Raw genomic sequence first — 19,035 nt, 5'->3', positions numbered from 1 at the left:
GCGTCCTGTCTAAATAATATCCTATCTAATAAGGGCAAAAAGGCCAAAATTAAATCTAAATTAAACAAACAAAAAAAAAAAACACAAAGCACCAACATTTTTAACCCAACTGGTTGAGTTATTAAATAACTAACCGAATAAAGGTTAAAAATAACCAAAGCACCAGATATTTTTAACTCAACCATTGGGTTAAATAAGTAAATAACGTTTTCTAGAGTGTAATGCTCTATCTACAGGTTATTGAGTAGAATAACACATCCTTATGCCGAGTTCAGACTGCATGATTTTCAAACTAGTCGTGTCACAGATGTTTTCACATTGCATGACTATCTGGGTTTGCGTTTTGTCGCTGCTTTGTTTACACTGCAAGATGGATCGGCGACAGGGACATTGACATTGCATGACTTTACTATAGGGAGAATCGCCGACAACTTCGTCCAAACTACGTCTCACAGCCAAAAACACGTCGTATATCTTTTGTTATTAACTACATAATGAGAAAGAAGCCTTTAATGGGGTAGAACATGTACATGTTTGCTCACCTGGGTTTAAAGGGAATTAGCCATTTCTCCTCAACGTTAATAATAAACTAATTTCTTTCTGTATGAAAGTCAAATAGACACGGGTGCTCCTGAGTCCTGTCAAACCTCCACTAGTTTTTCCTCCATTTCGTTGGTCCAAATAAACCGAAAAAGAGCGCTTTTAACTTCTCCCTCAGCCTCCCGCTGGCCTGCAGCAGGTATACACACACACACACACACACACAAGTGAATGCCGCTCTCTCATTGGCTGTAGGCGATCGCTGATGTTATTTTTAGTCAAACTCTCAATTCACACGGCATGATTTGAATCGCCGACAGCTCCAGATATTCAGCACGCCAAATATCTCACAGGCATCGGCGACTCATCGGCGATTCTCTCAGATCGCGTCTTTGATCGTTCATACTGTGTGATTATCACTCACGTGCACGAGCAGCGATTTGCCTGTGATTTCAGGCATTTGTCAGCGATTTCTCAAAACCTGTCGGCGAGCCAAAATCGGGGCTAAAATCACGCAGTCTGAACTAGGCATTAAAGGAGCAGTATGTGGGTTTGGCACCCAGTGGTTGAACTAGGTATTGCACGCTTAGTTCAAAACACACACAAGCGCAGGTTGCCAGATTGACACCAATAGGAGTGTGCCTGAATATCGAACCCAAAGGCTGACTTAAAACGTGTTAAAAATAAAAGCAACGACACTCAATAGACGGAATATTTCCCATAATACAAAAAGTTCAACATGCGATAAGAGATGTATATTTTAGAAACGGCTTGTTTCTTGCTGCTGAACAACAGGATAAACTGATCAGCTCAGGCACAGCTCATGGGCTTTATTCATTTATAAATTAGATTAGAATTAATTATTAGACAAGCCTTATTTTTCTCTTCCACGTTAGAGTTTGCAGTGTTTTGATTTATGTGTTTTCTAAAATTTGGGCTCAGTGGTTAGCACTGTTGCCTTACAGCAAGAAGGTCGCTGGTTTGAGTCTCGGCTGTGTCAGTTGGCATTTCTGTGTGGAGTTTGCATGTTCTCCCTGTGTTGGCGTGGGTTTCCTCCGGGTGCTCCGGTCTCCCCCACAAAAATTTTATTGAGTTGTCCTTCAGCTGAGGAAACATGGAAATAGAGGGAGAATATCGGGCTCGTGCTGCTTCAGTCTGCCAATTCGCTTTGCTCCAAGCTGTTAGCGGTTAGCAGCTCAAGCTGTTTTGCTAGTTCTCGCTCTCCACACGGAGCCTCAGAGAAACAGCCACTGCTCAGCGGACGCTCGCAGATGCACCGAAATATCAGAATAATGTAGGAGTAAATCTGACACACAATCACCTGTTCACTGATGTCCTGTAGATCACCACTGCTGACTGATATATGAAGGATTTTCTAGCATTAGTTACACTGTAAAAATCCAGGCTTCCACGCAATTTATTCACGCTGTCCCAACATAAATCATTTAAGTTAGCTCACCAAATACAAGTGGATTCCACATAAAACAATTAAGCTGTTCCAAATAAAACGTCGAGCATTTTGTTCATTCATTCATTTACTTTGTTTCATTCATTACCGCCAACTATACCAGCATATGTTTTCAGCAGTGGATGCCCTTCCAGCTGCAGCCCAGCACTGGGAAACTCCCATTTACACACACTCATACACTACGGCCAATTTATTTAATCAATTCCCCTATAGCGCTGGTGTTTAGACTGTGGTGGAAACCGGAGCACCCGGAAGAAATTCACACCAACATGGGGAGAACATTGGTTACCACTTTATAATAATACACACTATAAATCATTTATTAAGCATTAGCAAATAGTGAATACATTATCTGTTAAGCATTAACTCTACATTAATAAGCGATAGTAAGCAGTTTATAACTGCAGCTACAAATGCTCTATTCTTGACTTATAAGCACCTGTATAATGTGCTTAATAATTGTATTTTCATACTTTAATGATTTATTTTTCATTACTAAAGTATTAAATTATTTACAAAAGAGTAGCTGAGGGTTTTTAGGATCATTCAGAATGAGTAAATGATTAATAAACTATTGAAATAATACTTAACTAATATGTTAATTAATGCTTTATTAACTTTATTAATCATGTGGTTTTGTGACCTAATCTAAAGTGAGGACTAGTCATGCTTTATAAATCCCCTATAAATTACAAATATTTGCATAATTGTGTTTATAAAAGCAAAATCAAACATGGAGAGTCTCAAAAACCGTTTTGTTTGAGGAACTACTTTCTAACGCGTTGGATTCAAATCATAAGCTGACAGTTAAACAGCTGAGCAAGCATCTTTTACACTTTAGATCTGAAGTGTCTGCTTGTTGCTGGCTGTATGTGGGCGGAGTAATACACAAAGGGTAAAGAGGCTGTACGAGTGCTGATATTACTTAAATATATCACAGCTATCAGCCAATCAGATTCAAGAACCAGACAGAACTGTTGTGTGTGTATGTGTATATATATATATATATATATAATATAATAGTAAATATAGGGAATGTTTTCTTCACTCTGTTAAACACACTTGGGAAATATTTGAAAAAGAAGTGAGGGTGAATAATCTTGTCTTCAACTGTGTGTCCAATATTAATAATTTTGTGAGGATGTTTGACACAAACTTTCGAAAATGTTAGTAAAATATCTGAGATGATGGCAGGTCATGCGCTAATGATCAGCGTTCACAGCTGTTTACTCCTATTATCATTATTAATAATGCATCTGTTTTATTGAACTGTTTGTTCCTGATGCCACAAGAGCAACAATCAAGACCTGTGAAAATCTTTCATATTATTTTTGGGCCACTTTGAAGTAGTGCTCTCATATCAGTACAATATTCTCAAAGCTTTCCATCTTGTTTTGATCCATTTTTAATTCAAGCCGTTTGATCCTAACAGCAGAATTGAAGCTCTTAATTTGTGAATTATTATTATTATGACCATTGGCTTGAAGCAGGAGCTCTATATCAAAGAGAACAAGCTGAAGCTGCGGGGGGGGGGTGTCTAGTTTTTGGTCTTGGTGGCGCAGGTGTGTGTGATCTGATGTGTTTTTTGGTGTTAAATGAATCTTTTTCTCAAGAGAACAGCTGTCAAATTGTGTGTGTGTGTGTGTGTGTGTGTGTGTGTGTGTGTGTGTGTCTTTGTGTGTGTGTGTGTGTGTGCGCTCAGGTGTAATACCAGATTTGTGGAAAACTCAGCAAACAGGGAATATTCCTACAGCACAGACCTGCACGATGCTGGATAAATCTGATGTTGCGATGTTTTGCTTTGATATATATTGTGGTATGAATATAATTTGACCAGATTATGGATGCACAGCAGGAGAAGTCTTGAACATAATATGAAAAAAACTCATCCGTCACTATAACAGAAAAGTTTCTGAGCCCACACACAAGGATGCTGATTTTAGAGGAAAATAATAAATGGCTTTTAGAGTTTTCTGCATATAAACCAGTGGTGCCCAAACTCGCTCCTGGAGGGCCAGTGTCCTGCAGATTTCTAAAAAGCCTAGCAAGAGATTGATTAGCAAGTCCAGGTGTGCCTAATTGCGGGTTGAACTAAACTTTGCAGGACACCGGCCCTCTAGGACTGAGTTTGGACACCCCTAATAATATATATATATATATATACTTGATGTCAGAATTATTAGCCGCACTTTGATTTATTTTTTATTTTTTAAATGTTTTCCAAATAATGTTTAACAGAGCCAGGACATTTTCACAGTATGTCTGATAATATTTGTTATATTTCAGTTAGAATAAAAGCAGTTTTACATTTTGTTAAAAGCTATTTTAAGAACATTTCAGAACAAACCATCGTTATACTGTACTATACCATACCATACTATACTATACCATACTATACTATACTGTACTATACTATACTGTACTATACTATACCATACTATACTATACCATACTATACTATACTGTACTATACTATACCATACTATACTATACTATGCTATACCATACTATACCATACCATACTATACTATACCATACTATACTATACTTTACTATGCTATACTTTACTATACTATACTGTACCGTACTATACCATACCATACTATACTATACCATACTATACTATACCATACTATACTGTACTATACTATACTATACTATACCATACTATACCATACCATACTATACCATACTATACTATACTTTACTATGCTATACTTTACTATACTATACTGTACCGTACTATACTATACCATACTATACTATACTATACCATACTATACTATACCGTACCATACTATACTATACCGTACTATACTATACTTTACTATACTATACTATACTGTACCGTACTATACTATACTATACCATACTATACTATACTATATAGTTACCCTAATTAACCTATTTAAGCCTTTAAATGTCACTTTATGCTGTATAGAAGTGTCTTGAAGAATATCTAGTCTAATATTATTGTTATACTGTCATCATGGCAAAGGTAAAATAAATCAGTTATTAGAAATTAGTTATTAAGTCGGCGCCAGTGGTGTAGTGGTTAGTGCGTCAACACATGCACTCCGGTGCTCGCGGCGACCCGGGTTCGATTCCACCTCGTGTTCCTATGCCGATCCTTCCCCTCTCTCTGCTCCCCATGCTTTCCTGTCAATTCTCTCTACTGTCCTATCAAAAATAAAAAGGAGAAAACCCAGAAAAAAAGAAAAAAAAAGAAATGAGTTATTAAAACTGTTATGCTTGGAAATGTGTTGAGATAATCTTCTCTCCGCTAAACAGAAACTGGGGGAAAAAAATAAATGAGGGGCAATTATTCTGACTTCAACTGTGTGTGTGTGTGTGTGTGTGTGTGTGTGTGTGTGTGTGTAATTTATTTACTTATTCAGAATTTTGTACTTTTCATGCAGATTCGCTCCCCAAAAATCAACCCGATCAATGTAAAATTATGAATTCTTTCTAGTGGCGTCTTGTGAAAATATTTAAATAGCAATATATATATATATATATCCCCTGTTTATTTTTTTTCCCCCAATTTCTGTTTAAAGGAGAGAAGATTATCTTCAACACGTTTCTAAGCATAATAGTTTTAATAACTCATCTCTAATAACTGATTTATTTTCTCTTTGCCATGATGACAGTAAATAATATTAGACTAGATATATATATATATCTCGCAGGAAAACTAAATATTGCAATGTTAGTTATTTCCACCAACATTCAGCACCAGATGATCTAACTGGCTCTATTTGAAAATATTTAACTAATTTAGACTGACTGGATCAAGTCTTTTCCATGCAGTGCATTTGCATAAAATATCATAAATTACAAGCATATAATAAAAATACGACATAAAAAATGCAAATAAACCAGGGACTCCCATTCAAGTGCAGAAATTGAACCGTCAAACGTTGCATAATACACTCATCATTTTGTATAAACAGTATTTAATCAATAATCTAATCCTGTACTTAATTTTTGCTCCTCGTTCAAAGTAATTATTTAAAATGCATCTGTTTAGAATTCATCCTAAAGTAATTCTTGATTCTTAAATTTGTAAAAACAATTAAGTTAACTTAATGTGTGTTGTTGGGTCAACATGAATGAATTGTGTGAAGCCCGGCATTTATTACAGTGTGGGCTGTGATTATTGTGAATACACACACATTGCAATATCGATGCAACACACTGATGCAGATTTTTAGGATCTACTATCATTACTAGTGTTCTTCAGGGAGTGTGTGTGTGATGGCACGCAGATCCTGTTAGTGTCGTCTGTAAAGAGTTGTTTGAGCAGGACGATAATGAGAGCTTCGTTACAGGACAGACGCGCTGAGGATGTGTGTTTGTGTGTCACTGCACTCACACTGCATTAGTGTCCTGTTACCGTGGCAACCGCATCGCTGTCATCACTGAGTCAAACACACACACACACAGACAGCAGAAGAGTGTCAAATCCTACAGGAATGGAAAAACACACACACATCATATCTGTTTAATATCTCTATTATTCCTCCAAGATGCTGGTGTGAATGCAGATGCATGACAGGCTGACGTCTTGTGTGTGTTTTATTGAATGCAAGTGCTGACGTCTTATTATGTGTTTTATTTCCTCTACACTAGTACTGAATAATGAACTTATTCTTAATTATATATTCAAAAATGAATTAACTTTAGACAAAGTTTATACTTAAATGAAGCATAGTTGGAAGTGTACTCCTATAAGCTACTAATATTCACCTTATTCTCCGCAGACGAGCGGGCGCAGCCATCTGAATCTTTTTGCCTCGAGACTTCCGGTCTCATTCACTTCCATTCATTTTTAGACATTAAAAACGGCTCGTTTCGCTGTTTGATGTTGCAAACTGACATTTCCCTATTATATTATTCTACTTGGTCTTCATAGTCATGCAAACATTTGTTTGTAGAGCAAGTAATTTGACCGTTTTCTGCCGTTTATTATTCCTTGTCATTTCTCCCATAGGCGACTGAATCAGAAGTTATAAAACAATCGTGAAAACAGGCGCACTTCTGCATTTTAGAATAAGGTCAATACAAACATAATATATAAATAAATCAGTATCTGGGACATAATTAAATAAATGTATCCTTTATAAAGACTGCCACTGGTAGACTATAAATGAATCGCCATAGCTGGATGAATCAGTTAAAAAAATGAATCAGTGATTCATGCTTGAACACTCACAAATCAACACAGCTGGACGATTCAGTGATTCATTCACAACAATGGTCACTTGTATATTTCTTAAATGAATCGTGTAGTTAAGAGTCATTTGAATGAACGATTCGATGACTCATTATTATAAATGGCCACTTGTATAGTTCCTACATGAATCGTGCAGTTAAGGGTCATTTGAATGAATTATTCGATAACTTATTAATATAGATGGCCGCTTGTAAAGTTCCTACATGAATCATGCAGTTAAATGAATCATTTGAATGAACAATTCAATAACTAATTCACATTGATGGTCACTTCTATATTTCCTTAATGAATTATGTAGTAAATGAATCATCTGAATGAACGATTCAATAACTAATTCACAATGATGGTCGCTTGTATAGTTCCTAAATGAATCATGTTGTTAAGAGTCATCTGAATAAATGATTCAATGACTTATTAATATAGATGGTCACTTGTATAGTTCCTACATGAATCATGCAGTTAAATGAATCATTTGAATGAACGATTCAATAACTAATTCACAATGATGGTCGCTTGTAAAGTTCCTAAATGAATCATGTTGTTAAAAGTCATCTGAATAAACGATTCGAAGACTTATTATTATAGATGGCCACTTGTATTTTTTCCTATATAAATCATGCAGTTAAAGGAATCATCTGAATGAACGATTCAATAACTAATTCACAATGATGGTCACTTTTATAGTTCCTAAATGAATCATGTAGTAAATGAATCATTAAATGAACAATTTATTATCTCATTCACAATGATGATCACTTGTATAGTTCCTAAATTAATCATGTAGTAAAGAGTCATTTGAATTAACAATTCGATAACTCATTAATATAGATAGTCACTTCCTAAATGAATCATGCTGTAAATGAATCATTGAACGAACAATTTAATATCGTATTCACAACGATGGTCACTTGTATTTAGTTAAATGAATCATCTGAATAAACAATTCAATAACTAATTCTGAATCAGTTGAATTACTTTATTATTATTATTTTTATTTCTAGTAAATTTGTGTGTTTTAATCTGATTGAGTGGCGTCTCTGCTCATGTTGCTGAATCACACACTCTTTCAAACAGCTGTTGCTCATAAAGACAGCCTTTCCCAAGTGAATCAGTGGAGCTAAATGAATCGGTTGAGTGATTCAGTGACTCACTCATAACATCTCGTTGCCACTGGTGTAACAGAGAAAGAGTCCATGTAAAATCCACACCATTACTATAGTGTCTGAGTGTGTGTGTGTGTGTGTGTGTGTGTGTGTTCACTCGGCCCATAACACCCTCTTTGCTTATTTCCATAATTATGCTAATGCAACAGATGGTGTGTGTCTCAAACAGTCAATTTCTCTGTTTATAGCAGCGTGTGCGTGCGTGTGTGTGTATGTGTGTGTGTGTGTGTGTGTGTGGGTGGGTGGGTGGGTCGGTGGGGGAGGGGGGTGTTGCTGTTATCTGAGTGACAAACTTCATCATCTGTATCTTCACAATGTGAATCCCTCAGCATCACCATGTAGATCTGTGTGTGTGTGTGTGTGTGTGCGCATGTGTGTATGTGTATACATGTAAGTGTGTGTGTTTAAACATATCTGCACGTGTGTGAGAGATTTTTTGTTTTGTGTGTGTGTGTGTGTGTGTGTGTGTGTGTGTGTGTGTGTGTGTGTGTGTGTGTGTGTGTGTGTGTGTGTGTGTGTGTGTGTGTGTGTGTGTGTATGCATATGTGTGACTGTGTGTGTTTGCATGTGCAAATATGATTGTGTCTGTTAGTGTGAATTAGACAGCATGTGTTTGTGTATCTGTGAGTGTGATTGGGTGTGAGCATGTATGTCTGTGTGTGTGTAAATAAATGTGAGTGAGTGAGTGAGTGAGTGAGTGTTTGTGTTTGTGTGTGTGTGTGTGTGTGTGTGTGTGTGTGTGAGAGAGAGAAAGAGAGAGTGTATTTGATAAAGTGTGTGTGTGTGTGTGTGTGTTTGTGTGTATTAGTGAGTGTGTGATTGAATGTGTGAGCATGTATGTCTGTGTGTGTGTTTGTCTATATATGTGAATGAGTGTGTGTGTGCGCATGTGTGTATATCTGTGGGTGTCTTTAAAAGAGTGTGTGAGCATATATAAATAAATATATGTATCTGTGAGTGTGTGTGATTGTGAGAGCATGTATGTCTGTGCGTGTGTTTGTCTATATATGTTAGTGAGTGTTTGAGAGAGTGTGTGTGTGCATGTGTGTGTATATATGAGTGTGTGTTTGAGAGAGCATGTGATGTGTGTATCTGTGAGTGTGGTTGTACATATATGTCTGGATGTGTGTGTGTGTCTGTGTCTATGTGTTTGTGTACATATGTGAGTGAGTGAGTGTATGACCGTGTGTGCACGTATGTGTGTGAGCATACTGGATATGTATCTGTGTGCGTGTTTGTGTATTTATGTGAATGTGTGTGTGCATGTGTGTGTATATATGTAAATGTGTGTTTGAAAGAGTGTATGAGCGTGTGTGCGCACACACATATATATCTTAAGTGTGTGTGTGTGTATGTGTGTGTGTGTGTGTGTGTGAGAGTGAGAGAGAGAGAGATAGAGACAGTGTGTGTGTGTGTTTCACAAGCACTCTGTTGATCTGAGTAAATCAAAGGCCTCTTTCAGTCTCAGTCTGAGTGTAACACACACACACACACACACAGACACACACGTGCGCGCGCGCCCACATCAGCTGCTGTGATTTAGTGAAGCGCTGAATCTCATGTGTAAATGTCTCGCTCTGCTTCAGATGAAGGCCGTCAGTGAAGTACATTTAATTCATTTAAGCCTCATTTCAGCACAATGCAAACACATCTTCAGACTCCTTTACATTTGCATTTGTGATTTATTTTGTCCCTGACGTGTTTAATTATCTTGCATCTCATTATCCTGTTACATACAAGTTACTGAATCAAACAAGATATCGGTGTTGACTTCAACAGAAGGTAAAATACACTCACTGGCCACTTTATTAGGTACACTTCACTAGTCTCGGGTTGGACCCTTTTTTGCCTTCAGATCTGCCTTTATATTTCGTGGCGTAGATTCAACAAGCTACTGGAAATATTCCTGAGATTTTGCTCCATATTGACATGATAGCATCACACAGTTGCTGCAGATTTGTCGGCTGCACATCCATGATGCCAATCTCCTGTTCCACCACATTCCAAAGCTGCTCTATTGGATTGAGCTCTGGTGACTGTGGAGGCCATTTGAGTGCAGTGAACTCATCGTCATGTTCACCAGTCTGAGATGATTGAGCTTTATGACATGGTGCGTTATCCTGCTGGAAGTAGCCATCAGAAGATGGAGACACTGTGCTCATAAAGGGATGGACATGGTCAGCAGCAATACTCAGGTAGGCTGTGACGTTGATGCTCAATTGGTGCTAATGGACCCAAAGAAAATCTCCCCCACACCATTACACCACCACCACCAGCCTGAACCGCTGATACAAGGCAGGATGATCCATGCTTTCATGTTGTTGACACCAAATTCTGACCCGTTCATCTTAATGTGTGAGCAGAAGTGGAGACTCATCAGAGCAGCAACGTTTCTCCAATCTTCTATTGTGCAGTTTTGGTGAGTCTGTGTGAATTGTAGCCTCAGTTTCCTGTTCTTAGCTGACAGGAGCGGCACCCGGTGTGCTCTTCTGCTGCTGTAGCCCATCCGCCTCAAGGTTGGACGTGTTGTGTGTTCAGAGATGCTCTTCTGCAGAGCTCGGTTGTAGCGAGTGCTTATTTGAGTTACTGTTGCCTTTCTATCAGCTGGAACCAGTCTGGCCATTCTCCTCTGACCTCTGGCATCAACAAGGCATTTGCGCCCACAGAACTGCCGCTCACTGGATATTTCCTCTTTGTTGGATCATTCTCTGTAAACCCCAGAAGGGTTGTGCGTGAAAATCCCAGTAGATCAGCAGTTTCTGAAATACTCAGAGCAGCCCGTCTGGCAGCAACAACCATGCCACGTTCAAAATCCCTTAAATCCCCTTACTTCCCCATTCTGATGCTCACTTTGAACTGCAGCAGATCGTCTTGACCATGTCTGGACAGGTATACCTAATAAAGTTAGGGGATTATAGTTTCACAGTATGTCAAGATGATTTTAAAAGTATTTATGAATCATGAGTTTGTTTCCATAATAATAGCAAAACTACTGTAGTTGTGTTCAAAGAATTTTGAATTACAATAATCACAAAACTAAAAAATATAGTTTAGTCTGTACAATAAAATTTATTTTATTTGTCTTTTCGTTTTTGAGATTGCAAAACATAAAATCAGACTTTCTTAATGCAAACTATAATTAACGATGTGTAGCTGTTTTATTATTTTGAGTGAAATACCCCCCCCACCAATATAATTTTAGTACATCAAAAATCACGAGTTTGCAAAACATCTTAATTCTCCTCAAAATATGCAGTGACGTCACACACAAACAGACTGCGTAAGATGTGACGTCATGAATAAAGATGTGGAGGTGAATAACAGCAGCGGGTCTCTGTCCACGGTGCTGAATCACGGCTGATAAACCTTCAGCATTCAGGGTTTTTGACTTCAGCGCATGTGATCGCGTCGTTATGTTGCATGACACACACACACACACACACTGGTGTAAAGGATGATTTATGACACTTGTTGTCAGTCCAGCGAGAGGATCTTCAATCTGACACGCTTTTAACACGGAAGTGCAGCAGTATATTCACATATATCCGAAACATTGTGGATTATATCGAAAAATCTATTTATCTTCTCCATTTTTTTCTTCATGTTGAATCTACAAATATGTAACAATATTGCCTGTAAAATATTGTAAATGTCATGAAGTTTGACGTCTGTGCACCAGAAACAAAACAAAGAGGGGAAAAAGAAGCCAAAGTCAAGTATTTAAATGTTTTTAACATGTATTTAGACACATGGAAATGTATTTATCACTCATAATTAGGTTTTTAATTATTCTTAATCATGATTTTTAGTCCATTGGGTATTTACATGTAAAAACTGAGTAAATATAGCCATATTTAAATATGAACTTCTTTAATATTATTGAATATATGCAAATGTTTATATAATTTCATTACAGTACACTTAGTAAAATACTATTTTCTGTATTTTAGAGAAATACTTGCTTTGTTTGCCACACTAAATTGTATTAATATATTAAACTTTAAATACGAGCGAAAAGTAATTATTATTTGTGCTTCAAGAGTCGAGATTTTAGTATGCTCAATATAATTCCTCATAAATTATTTTTTATTTTACAAAACAGCAAAACCCCACCGCAGTTTCCGTCTGGCTCTTGCGTGCGGCTTCATCAGGTGTGACGCGCTCGCGAGTCTGAATGAACGCGCCCCTCCCGCACGCGCGCGCGCGCACACCCGCGGTCTCCGTGATCTCCGTTAGATTCGGTGCGGCAGTGCAGTGTCGCGCTGGCTGATGCTGTCGGGCTCACTCATGCGCGGATTCCCCGCTCGCCTCCTCGCGCACACACGGACCCGTCAACCGGAGACTCGCGCAGACCGCGGACGGTCATGCCGTGATGCTGTGACGCGCACGGACGCGCCAGCCGTGTTTGTGAACCGGAGATGGTGAGGATGATGATGGTGTTGATGATGATGATGATGATGATGGTGGTGGAGAGCAGCGGGTCTCTCCTCCGGTTACCGGGGCTCGTGATCAGGCTCGCGGTGCTGATGTTTGTCGCCGGCTCGAGCGGGATGCCGCACGTGCTCAGATTCGGTGAGTGCTGATCGATTATTTTTGAAGTCACGGTGATTGATTGATTGACCTGCACGCGCGCGCGCGCGCGCATGTGTGTGTGTGTGTGCGTGCGTGTGTGTGTGTGTGTGTACAGTCTGAGCGTCAGGCCTGTGAGAGGAACATCTGTGAACTCAGATCAATACACAGATGCTGTGAGCTGCTTATATGATCAGCGCACTCACAACACCAAACGCTGGAGGAAATCACCTGCAGAATCCAGTCATGCACTGATGTTTGGGCCATTTCAGATGACTGGCACTGGCAGAAAACACACTGTCCACTTCAGTCCTAAACCAACAGTGATGGCTTGCTGTGCTTTGTTTACTGACTGCACAGCATACATGAGCTTGGCCCCTTTGGAAAATGACTATCTTTAGGAATAGAAAGATAATACTTCTTAAGATAATAATTAAAAATTCAAACAGGTTTGTGCAAAAAAAAAAAAAAACATCAACTACATACTGTCTCCAGTTGTGCATTCAATATTGTGAATCTGCTTGGTGAAACAGTGGCATGATCGCATGTCTCCAAAAACACAATATCATGTCAGGGTCTGCAAATAAGCCTAATTCAGACAGCCCTGGAAATATATCTGCATGCACTGAAATGTTAGGAGGACACAAAAAATCCGTTTGATCGTTTTGCAAATGTTGTGGGAAGGTTATGAGAACGCTACTTTTGAACATTCCCAGATGTCAGTAAACAAAACCGTTATTAGAGGACATTATTAAAGGCCAGATAATAAACATTGTATTATCGTTGCAAGATGATTTCAGGAACGTTAGTGCTGTCATCGTGACTATTCAATATTTTATGTTCCTCTTGGTTTTTCTGGTTTATTAATTTGAATATTTTCACTAATTAACTAGCACACTATATATATATATATATATATATGTGTGTGTGTGTGTGTGTGTGTTTGTGTGTGTTCGTATGGAAGTATGTATGTACATGCCATGTTTTTGTGCATCCTTGTTTATTAGTTCTATATATATTTTTTCCTCATATATGCAAGTGTATGTCTGTATGGTGGTTATATGTCAGCCTCTATCTATGCCGAATTAATGATAATAGTTGACTTTGTTTGTTAAATTGTTTAAGTGTTGTTGGGATATTTAAATGAGTCATGTGATCGTAGTATTCAAAAGAGACTCTTGATCACTGTGACCCTGATGAAGGCAGATCCTTGCTGAAATGCGCAGGTTTTTTAGGATTTAGCCATGTGAATTAAGGCTTTTTAAATTTTCCACATTTTTCGAGTGCCCTGGACTGATTCCTGTTGTTGTTTTGATGAATCCCTTACCCAGAGAGCACCGACCAAATATTTGAGTTACCCCTGAGTGCTTTTTGTTTGTTTTTAACCAACACACTAATTTGAATAATTTGCAGTGTGATCTTCAGTCATTTGTCAGATTAGTTCATCACTTTTGTCTGCATTGTAAAGCGTCCTGTAAAAATATGGATATAAAACTGAGATCTGTGAGGGGTGAACCTTATGTATGATGGGCTGTGTGTGTGTGTGTGTGTTTGTGTGTGTGTGTATAAATTTTCAACTATCACTTCAATCATTCATTCATTCATTCATTCATTTTCTTGTCGGCTTAGTCCCTTAATTAATCCGGGATCGCCACAGTGGAATGAACCGCCAACTTATCCAGCAAGTTTTTACACAGCGGATGCCCTTCCAGCCGCAACCCATCTCTCACACATTCACACACACACTCATACACTACGGACAATTTAGCCTACCCAATTCACCTGAACCGCATGTGTTTGGACTGTGGGGGAAACCGCAGCACCCGGAGGAAACCCATGCTAACTAAGTAAATATGTTCTGACCTAATTTTATAAGTTACATAAGCTGTTTAAGTCAGATTTAATATAAGTTCAGTGGACTAATAAAGTTAATTTAAATTAAATTTAAGACAACCAGGATTGTTTTACAGTGTACTTATATGACTAAATGTGTATTAATCAAGCTTTTAGCAGTGAGTTATACTGTTAGCCATTTTAACTTGAACATTTTAAGTCTGTGACGTGTTTAAGCCCTCATAATATGTATTTAAAATATATATTTTTGTGTGTAGTTTCTAAATGTAATAAGCCTATTTCCAGTCTATACATTTTGCATTATGATTCAACATCACTGCATTATACGCTGTGGGAAACATGCTTCTTTAAATATTGCCTTATTTTCCTTCTTGTTATAAATAGTTTGAGTCATGAACCCAAAACAATGTGAAAAACTAAAAAAAAAAGCACTGTCATAGGTTTGCATGTGTTTTACTTTTCACTGTTTCTAATGGTAAAATGCATTACTGCAGTGTGCATATGATTGAATATGATTACGCTGTTCATGCATCATGATACACTAATGTAACAGCCCTGAAGTCAAGTATAATGCATTTACCTTTCTGAGTTAAACCAGCTTAATTTGGCCACAGCTTTCTCTGTGCTTCTGCAAATGAAGTGATTTTTGCTGACAAATCTTATTTAGACACATATGATGCTTTGAAAACACTCAACGATAGACTCTGGGCAAATTGACTCTCCTTTGGTTATGTTGGGGTCTGTTTTTGGCCCAGTCGCTTCCATTGTAATGACATGTTTTATATAAGCAAGCACACTATATAATCATGTATTCTTGGTTGTTGCTGGTTTTCCCTGTTGGGAAGAGGGACAGTTAGTAAAAAAAAAGTGCAATAAGCTTAGTTTCTGGCTTTTTATATGGAGTAATATGTGTGTAGTCATCAGCTAGCTCGTTGCAAGCTTCATTGGTCACCCACTGAAGATAAGCAGGGCTGTGCTCAGTCTGCACCTGGATATTAGACAACATGGGAAAACTAGGTTGCTGCCAGAAGTGGTGTTAGTGAGACCAGCAGAGGGTGCTCAACCTGTGGTCTGTGTGGGTGCTAACGCCCCAGTGTATTGATGTGGACTCTATGGACCAGCGGTGTCCACACTCTGTCCCGGAGGGCTGGTGTCCTGGAGAGTTTAGCTCTGACCCTAATCAAACACACCTGAACTTACTAGATATACTAGAAACTTCTTGGCAGGTGTGTTGAAGCAATTTGGAGCTCAACTCTGCAGGACACCGGCCCTCCAGGACCGAGTCCTAGACCATGTCAATGTAGTGATGTCATTGGTCCGTGATCATTTCCTGCTTGTTGTCAAACTATTGCATAATTGCAACAAGAGGCCATTCAATTATAACTTCGAACATAAAATTATCAATATGTAGATCTTTAGAGATTCTCAGAAGCCATGGAAATTAAATATGTATAACAGGAAATATGTTAGGACCATTGCTATTGTTTACATCCCTCAAAATGGTCTATACTGCTCAGTGAAACATCCAAGGATGTCCTTCGAAAAAGAGTAGAAGATGGTCTCTCCATCATGGCCTCCTAACCAGCCCCATATCATAATTGGCTTCATCACTCTGTTTCCTCTGCAGCAGTTAGCTGCTGTGTGGAGTGCGGTCTGGCGCAATATGGCTGCCGTTGTGTCATCCAGGAGGATGCTGCACACTGGTGATAGATGAGGAGATTCCCCCCTAAACAAGTGTAAAGCGCTTTGAGTGCCTAGAAAAGAACTATATACAGTTGAAGTCAGAATTATTCGCCCCCCTTTGAATTATTTTTTCTATTTTAAATTTTTCCCAAATGATGTTGAACAGAGCAGGGAAATGTTCACAGTGTATCTGATAATATTTTTTCTTCTGGAGAAAGTCTTATTTGTTTTATTTCGGCTAGAATAAAAGCAGTTTTTAATTTTTTAAACACCATTTTAAGCTCAATATTATCAGTCCCTTTAAGCTATTTTTCCTGATAGTCTACAGAACAAACCATCGCTATACAATAACTTGCCCAATTACCCTGACCTGCCTAGTTCACCCAATTAACCTAGTTAAGCCTTTAAATGTCTCTTTAAGCTGTATAGAAGTGTCTTGAAGAATATCTAGTCTAATATTATTTACTGTCATCATGGCAAAGATAAAATTTGAATAAATAAATAAATAAATCAGTTATTAGAGATGATTTATTAAAACTATCATGTTTAGAAATGTGTTGACAACAGTCTGCTCTCCATTAAACAGAAATTGGGGAAAAAATAAACGGGGGTAATAATTCTGACTTCAACTGTAAATGTAAGGAATTATTATGATTGATTACTACTATTATTATTATTAAACAGAAAAAGTAATTTTATGTATTAATTAATTACGTATTATAGTGTCTGTTTGTGTGCGAGACCTTTTTGCACTTACCTTGATACATGTGAGAAAATCAAAATAAGCCCCTCAGCTGTCAGAACACAGTAAACACAGTGAGTGTATCTCTACACACACACACACACACACACACACACACACACACTATGATCTGTTGTTTTACTACACTGAACTCCATATAAAAGAAATTCTTTAGCACAGGCCTATCTCAATGTTTAATGCAGCCAACTGATGACAGTAAAAACATTTGACAAAACCAACAATCTTCAAAAATTCTCTTGATTAAATGCTGTCAAGGCTTTGCAATCAAGAAATGTGGTTATAATGGAAGTCAATGGGACAAAATCAGTAAATCATGCTTGCAAAGAAGCAAACATGCCCAGAGCAAATGATCACTGTCTTCAGTTGTGCATTCAATATTTTAAATCTACTTGGAAAAACACATGACCACATGTCTCCAAAATCACAATATCATGACAGGTCTGCAAATAAACCTAAAAGAGACGGCTTGGAAAAACAGTTGCACGTATTAAAATATTCATTCATTTTCTTTTCAGCTTAGTCCCATTATTAATCTGGGGTCGCCACAGCGGAATGAACCGCCAACTCATCTAGCATATGTTTTACGCAGCGGCTGCAACCCATCACCGGGAAACATCCATAAACACTCATTCACACATACACACTACAAACAATTTAGCCTACCCAATTCACCTGTACCACACATGTCTTCAGACTTGTTGGGGAAACCGGAGCACCAAAGGAAACCCACGCAAACATGGGGAGAACATGTCAAACTCCACGCAGAAATGCCAACTGACCGAGGCAGGATTCGAACCGGCGATCTTCTTGCTGTGAGGCGATTGTGCTACCCACTGCGCCACCGTGCAGCCTGTATTAAAATATTAAGAGACAGAAAAATCTATTTGATGTTGTGGAAATGTTATGAGAACGTTACTTTTGAACGTTTCCACAATGTCAGTAAAGAAACAGAACAAAAACCTTTATTTAAAGGACATTGTTATTAAGGCAGATAACAAACGTTGTATTAACGTTGCAGGATGATTCTGAGAACGTTAGCGGTGTCATTTGCAAAGTGATTTATTAAGTCTTTCTGGCTCAATCATATATGAATGTGTGTTAATGATGAATGTGTGTGTGTGTGTGTGTGTGTGTGTGTGGACACAGGCAGATCTGGTATAAACATTCGGCCTGTGTGTGTGTCTGTTTAAGAGTCCGTCTGCATCCGCACAGCTCTGAGCCTCTATGACAACACAGATGCGCTTGTAGAGCAGCGGCGCCGAGACTCCTGTGTGTGTGTGTGTGTTTGAATGTGTGTTAATGAGTGTGTCAGTATGCGTCTGTGCGTGTGAGCTTTTGATTGGTTGTATTCCTTACCTTATGGGGACCAAATGTCCCCACAAGTATAGCAATACCAGTTAATTTTGACCTTGTGGGGACATGTTTTTACTGAGGGTTGAGTTCAGGGTTGGAGGAGAGAGAATATACAGTCTGTACTGTAGAAACATCAAGGAGAGCTCATAAAGATGTGTGTGTTTGTGTTAGTGTTTGTGTGTGTTACTGTTTATGTGTGTGTGTGCATGTCTGTGTGTGTGTGTGTGTGTTTTTGTTTTGTTATTTGTGTGTGTGTGTGTCTGTGTTAGTGTGTGTGTGTCTGTGTGTTAGTGTTTGTGCGTGTCTGTGTGTGTGTTAGGTTTGTGCGTGTCTGTCTGTGTGTGTGTTAGTGTTTGTGTGTGTGTGTATTTTTGTTTTGTTATTTGTGTGAGTGTGTCTGTGTTAG

General features: G+C 38.3%; 1 protein-coding gene and 1 long non-coding RNA gene across 10 annotated transcripts in view; one reads left to right on the top strand and one right to left on the bottom strand.

The window, feature by feature from the left end:
- The window catches only part of LOC148679883 (uncharacterized), a 759,583-nt gene that overhangs the window by 110,943 nt on the left and 629,605 nt on the right, over positions 1 to 19,035 (bottom strand). The window lies entirely within an intron of this gene.
- The window catches only part of LOC101885658 (glutamate receptor ionotropic, kainate 2-like), a 98,654-nt gene that overhangs the window by 23,249 nt on the left and 56,370 nt on the right, over positions 1 to 19,035 (top strand). For 2 of the 9 annotated variants that reach the window (XR_015942134.1, XM_087247743.2), the window contains exon 1: positions 12,642 to 12,979. The exons of the other annotated variants lie outside the window; for them this stretch is intronic. Coding sequence is in view for 1 of the 2 variants with exons in the window: in XM_087247743.2 (XP_087103869.2) it covers positions 12,826 to 12,979 (154 nt within the window). In the remaining variant the exon portion in view is untranslated. Of the gene's footprint in view, positions 1 to 12,641; positions 12,980 to 19,035 lie in introns of those variants that run through there. 9 annotated transcript variants of the gene reach the window in all.

The sequence above is a fragment of the Danio rerio genome, chromosome 4, assembly GCF_052040795.2.
Source record: "Danio rerio strain M-AB ecotype USA chromosome 4, GRCz13ab, whole genome shotgun sequence".
In the NCBI taxonomy this organism is placed as follows: domain Eukaryota; kingdom Metazoa; phylum Chordata; class Actinopteri; order Cypriniformes; family Danionidae; genus Danio; species Danio rerio.
Note: the sequence above shows the minus strand (reverse complement) of the source record. Positions and strands in the feature narration are given on the sequence as shown.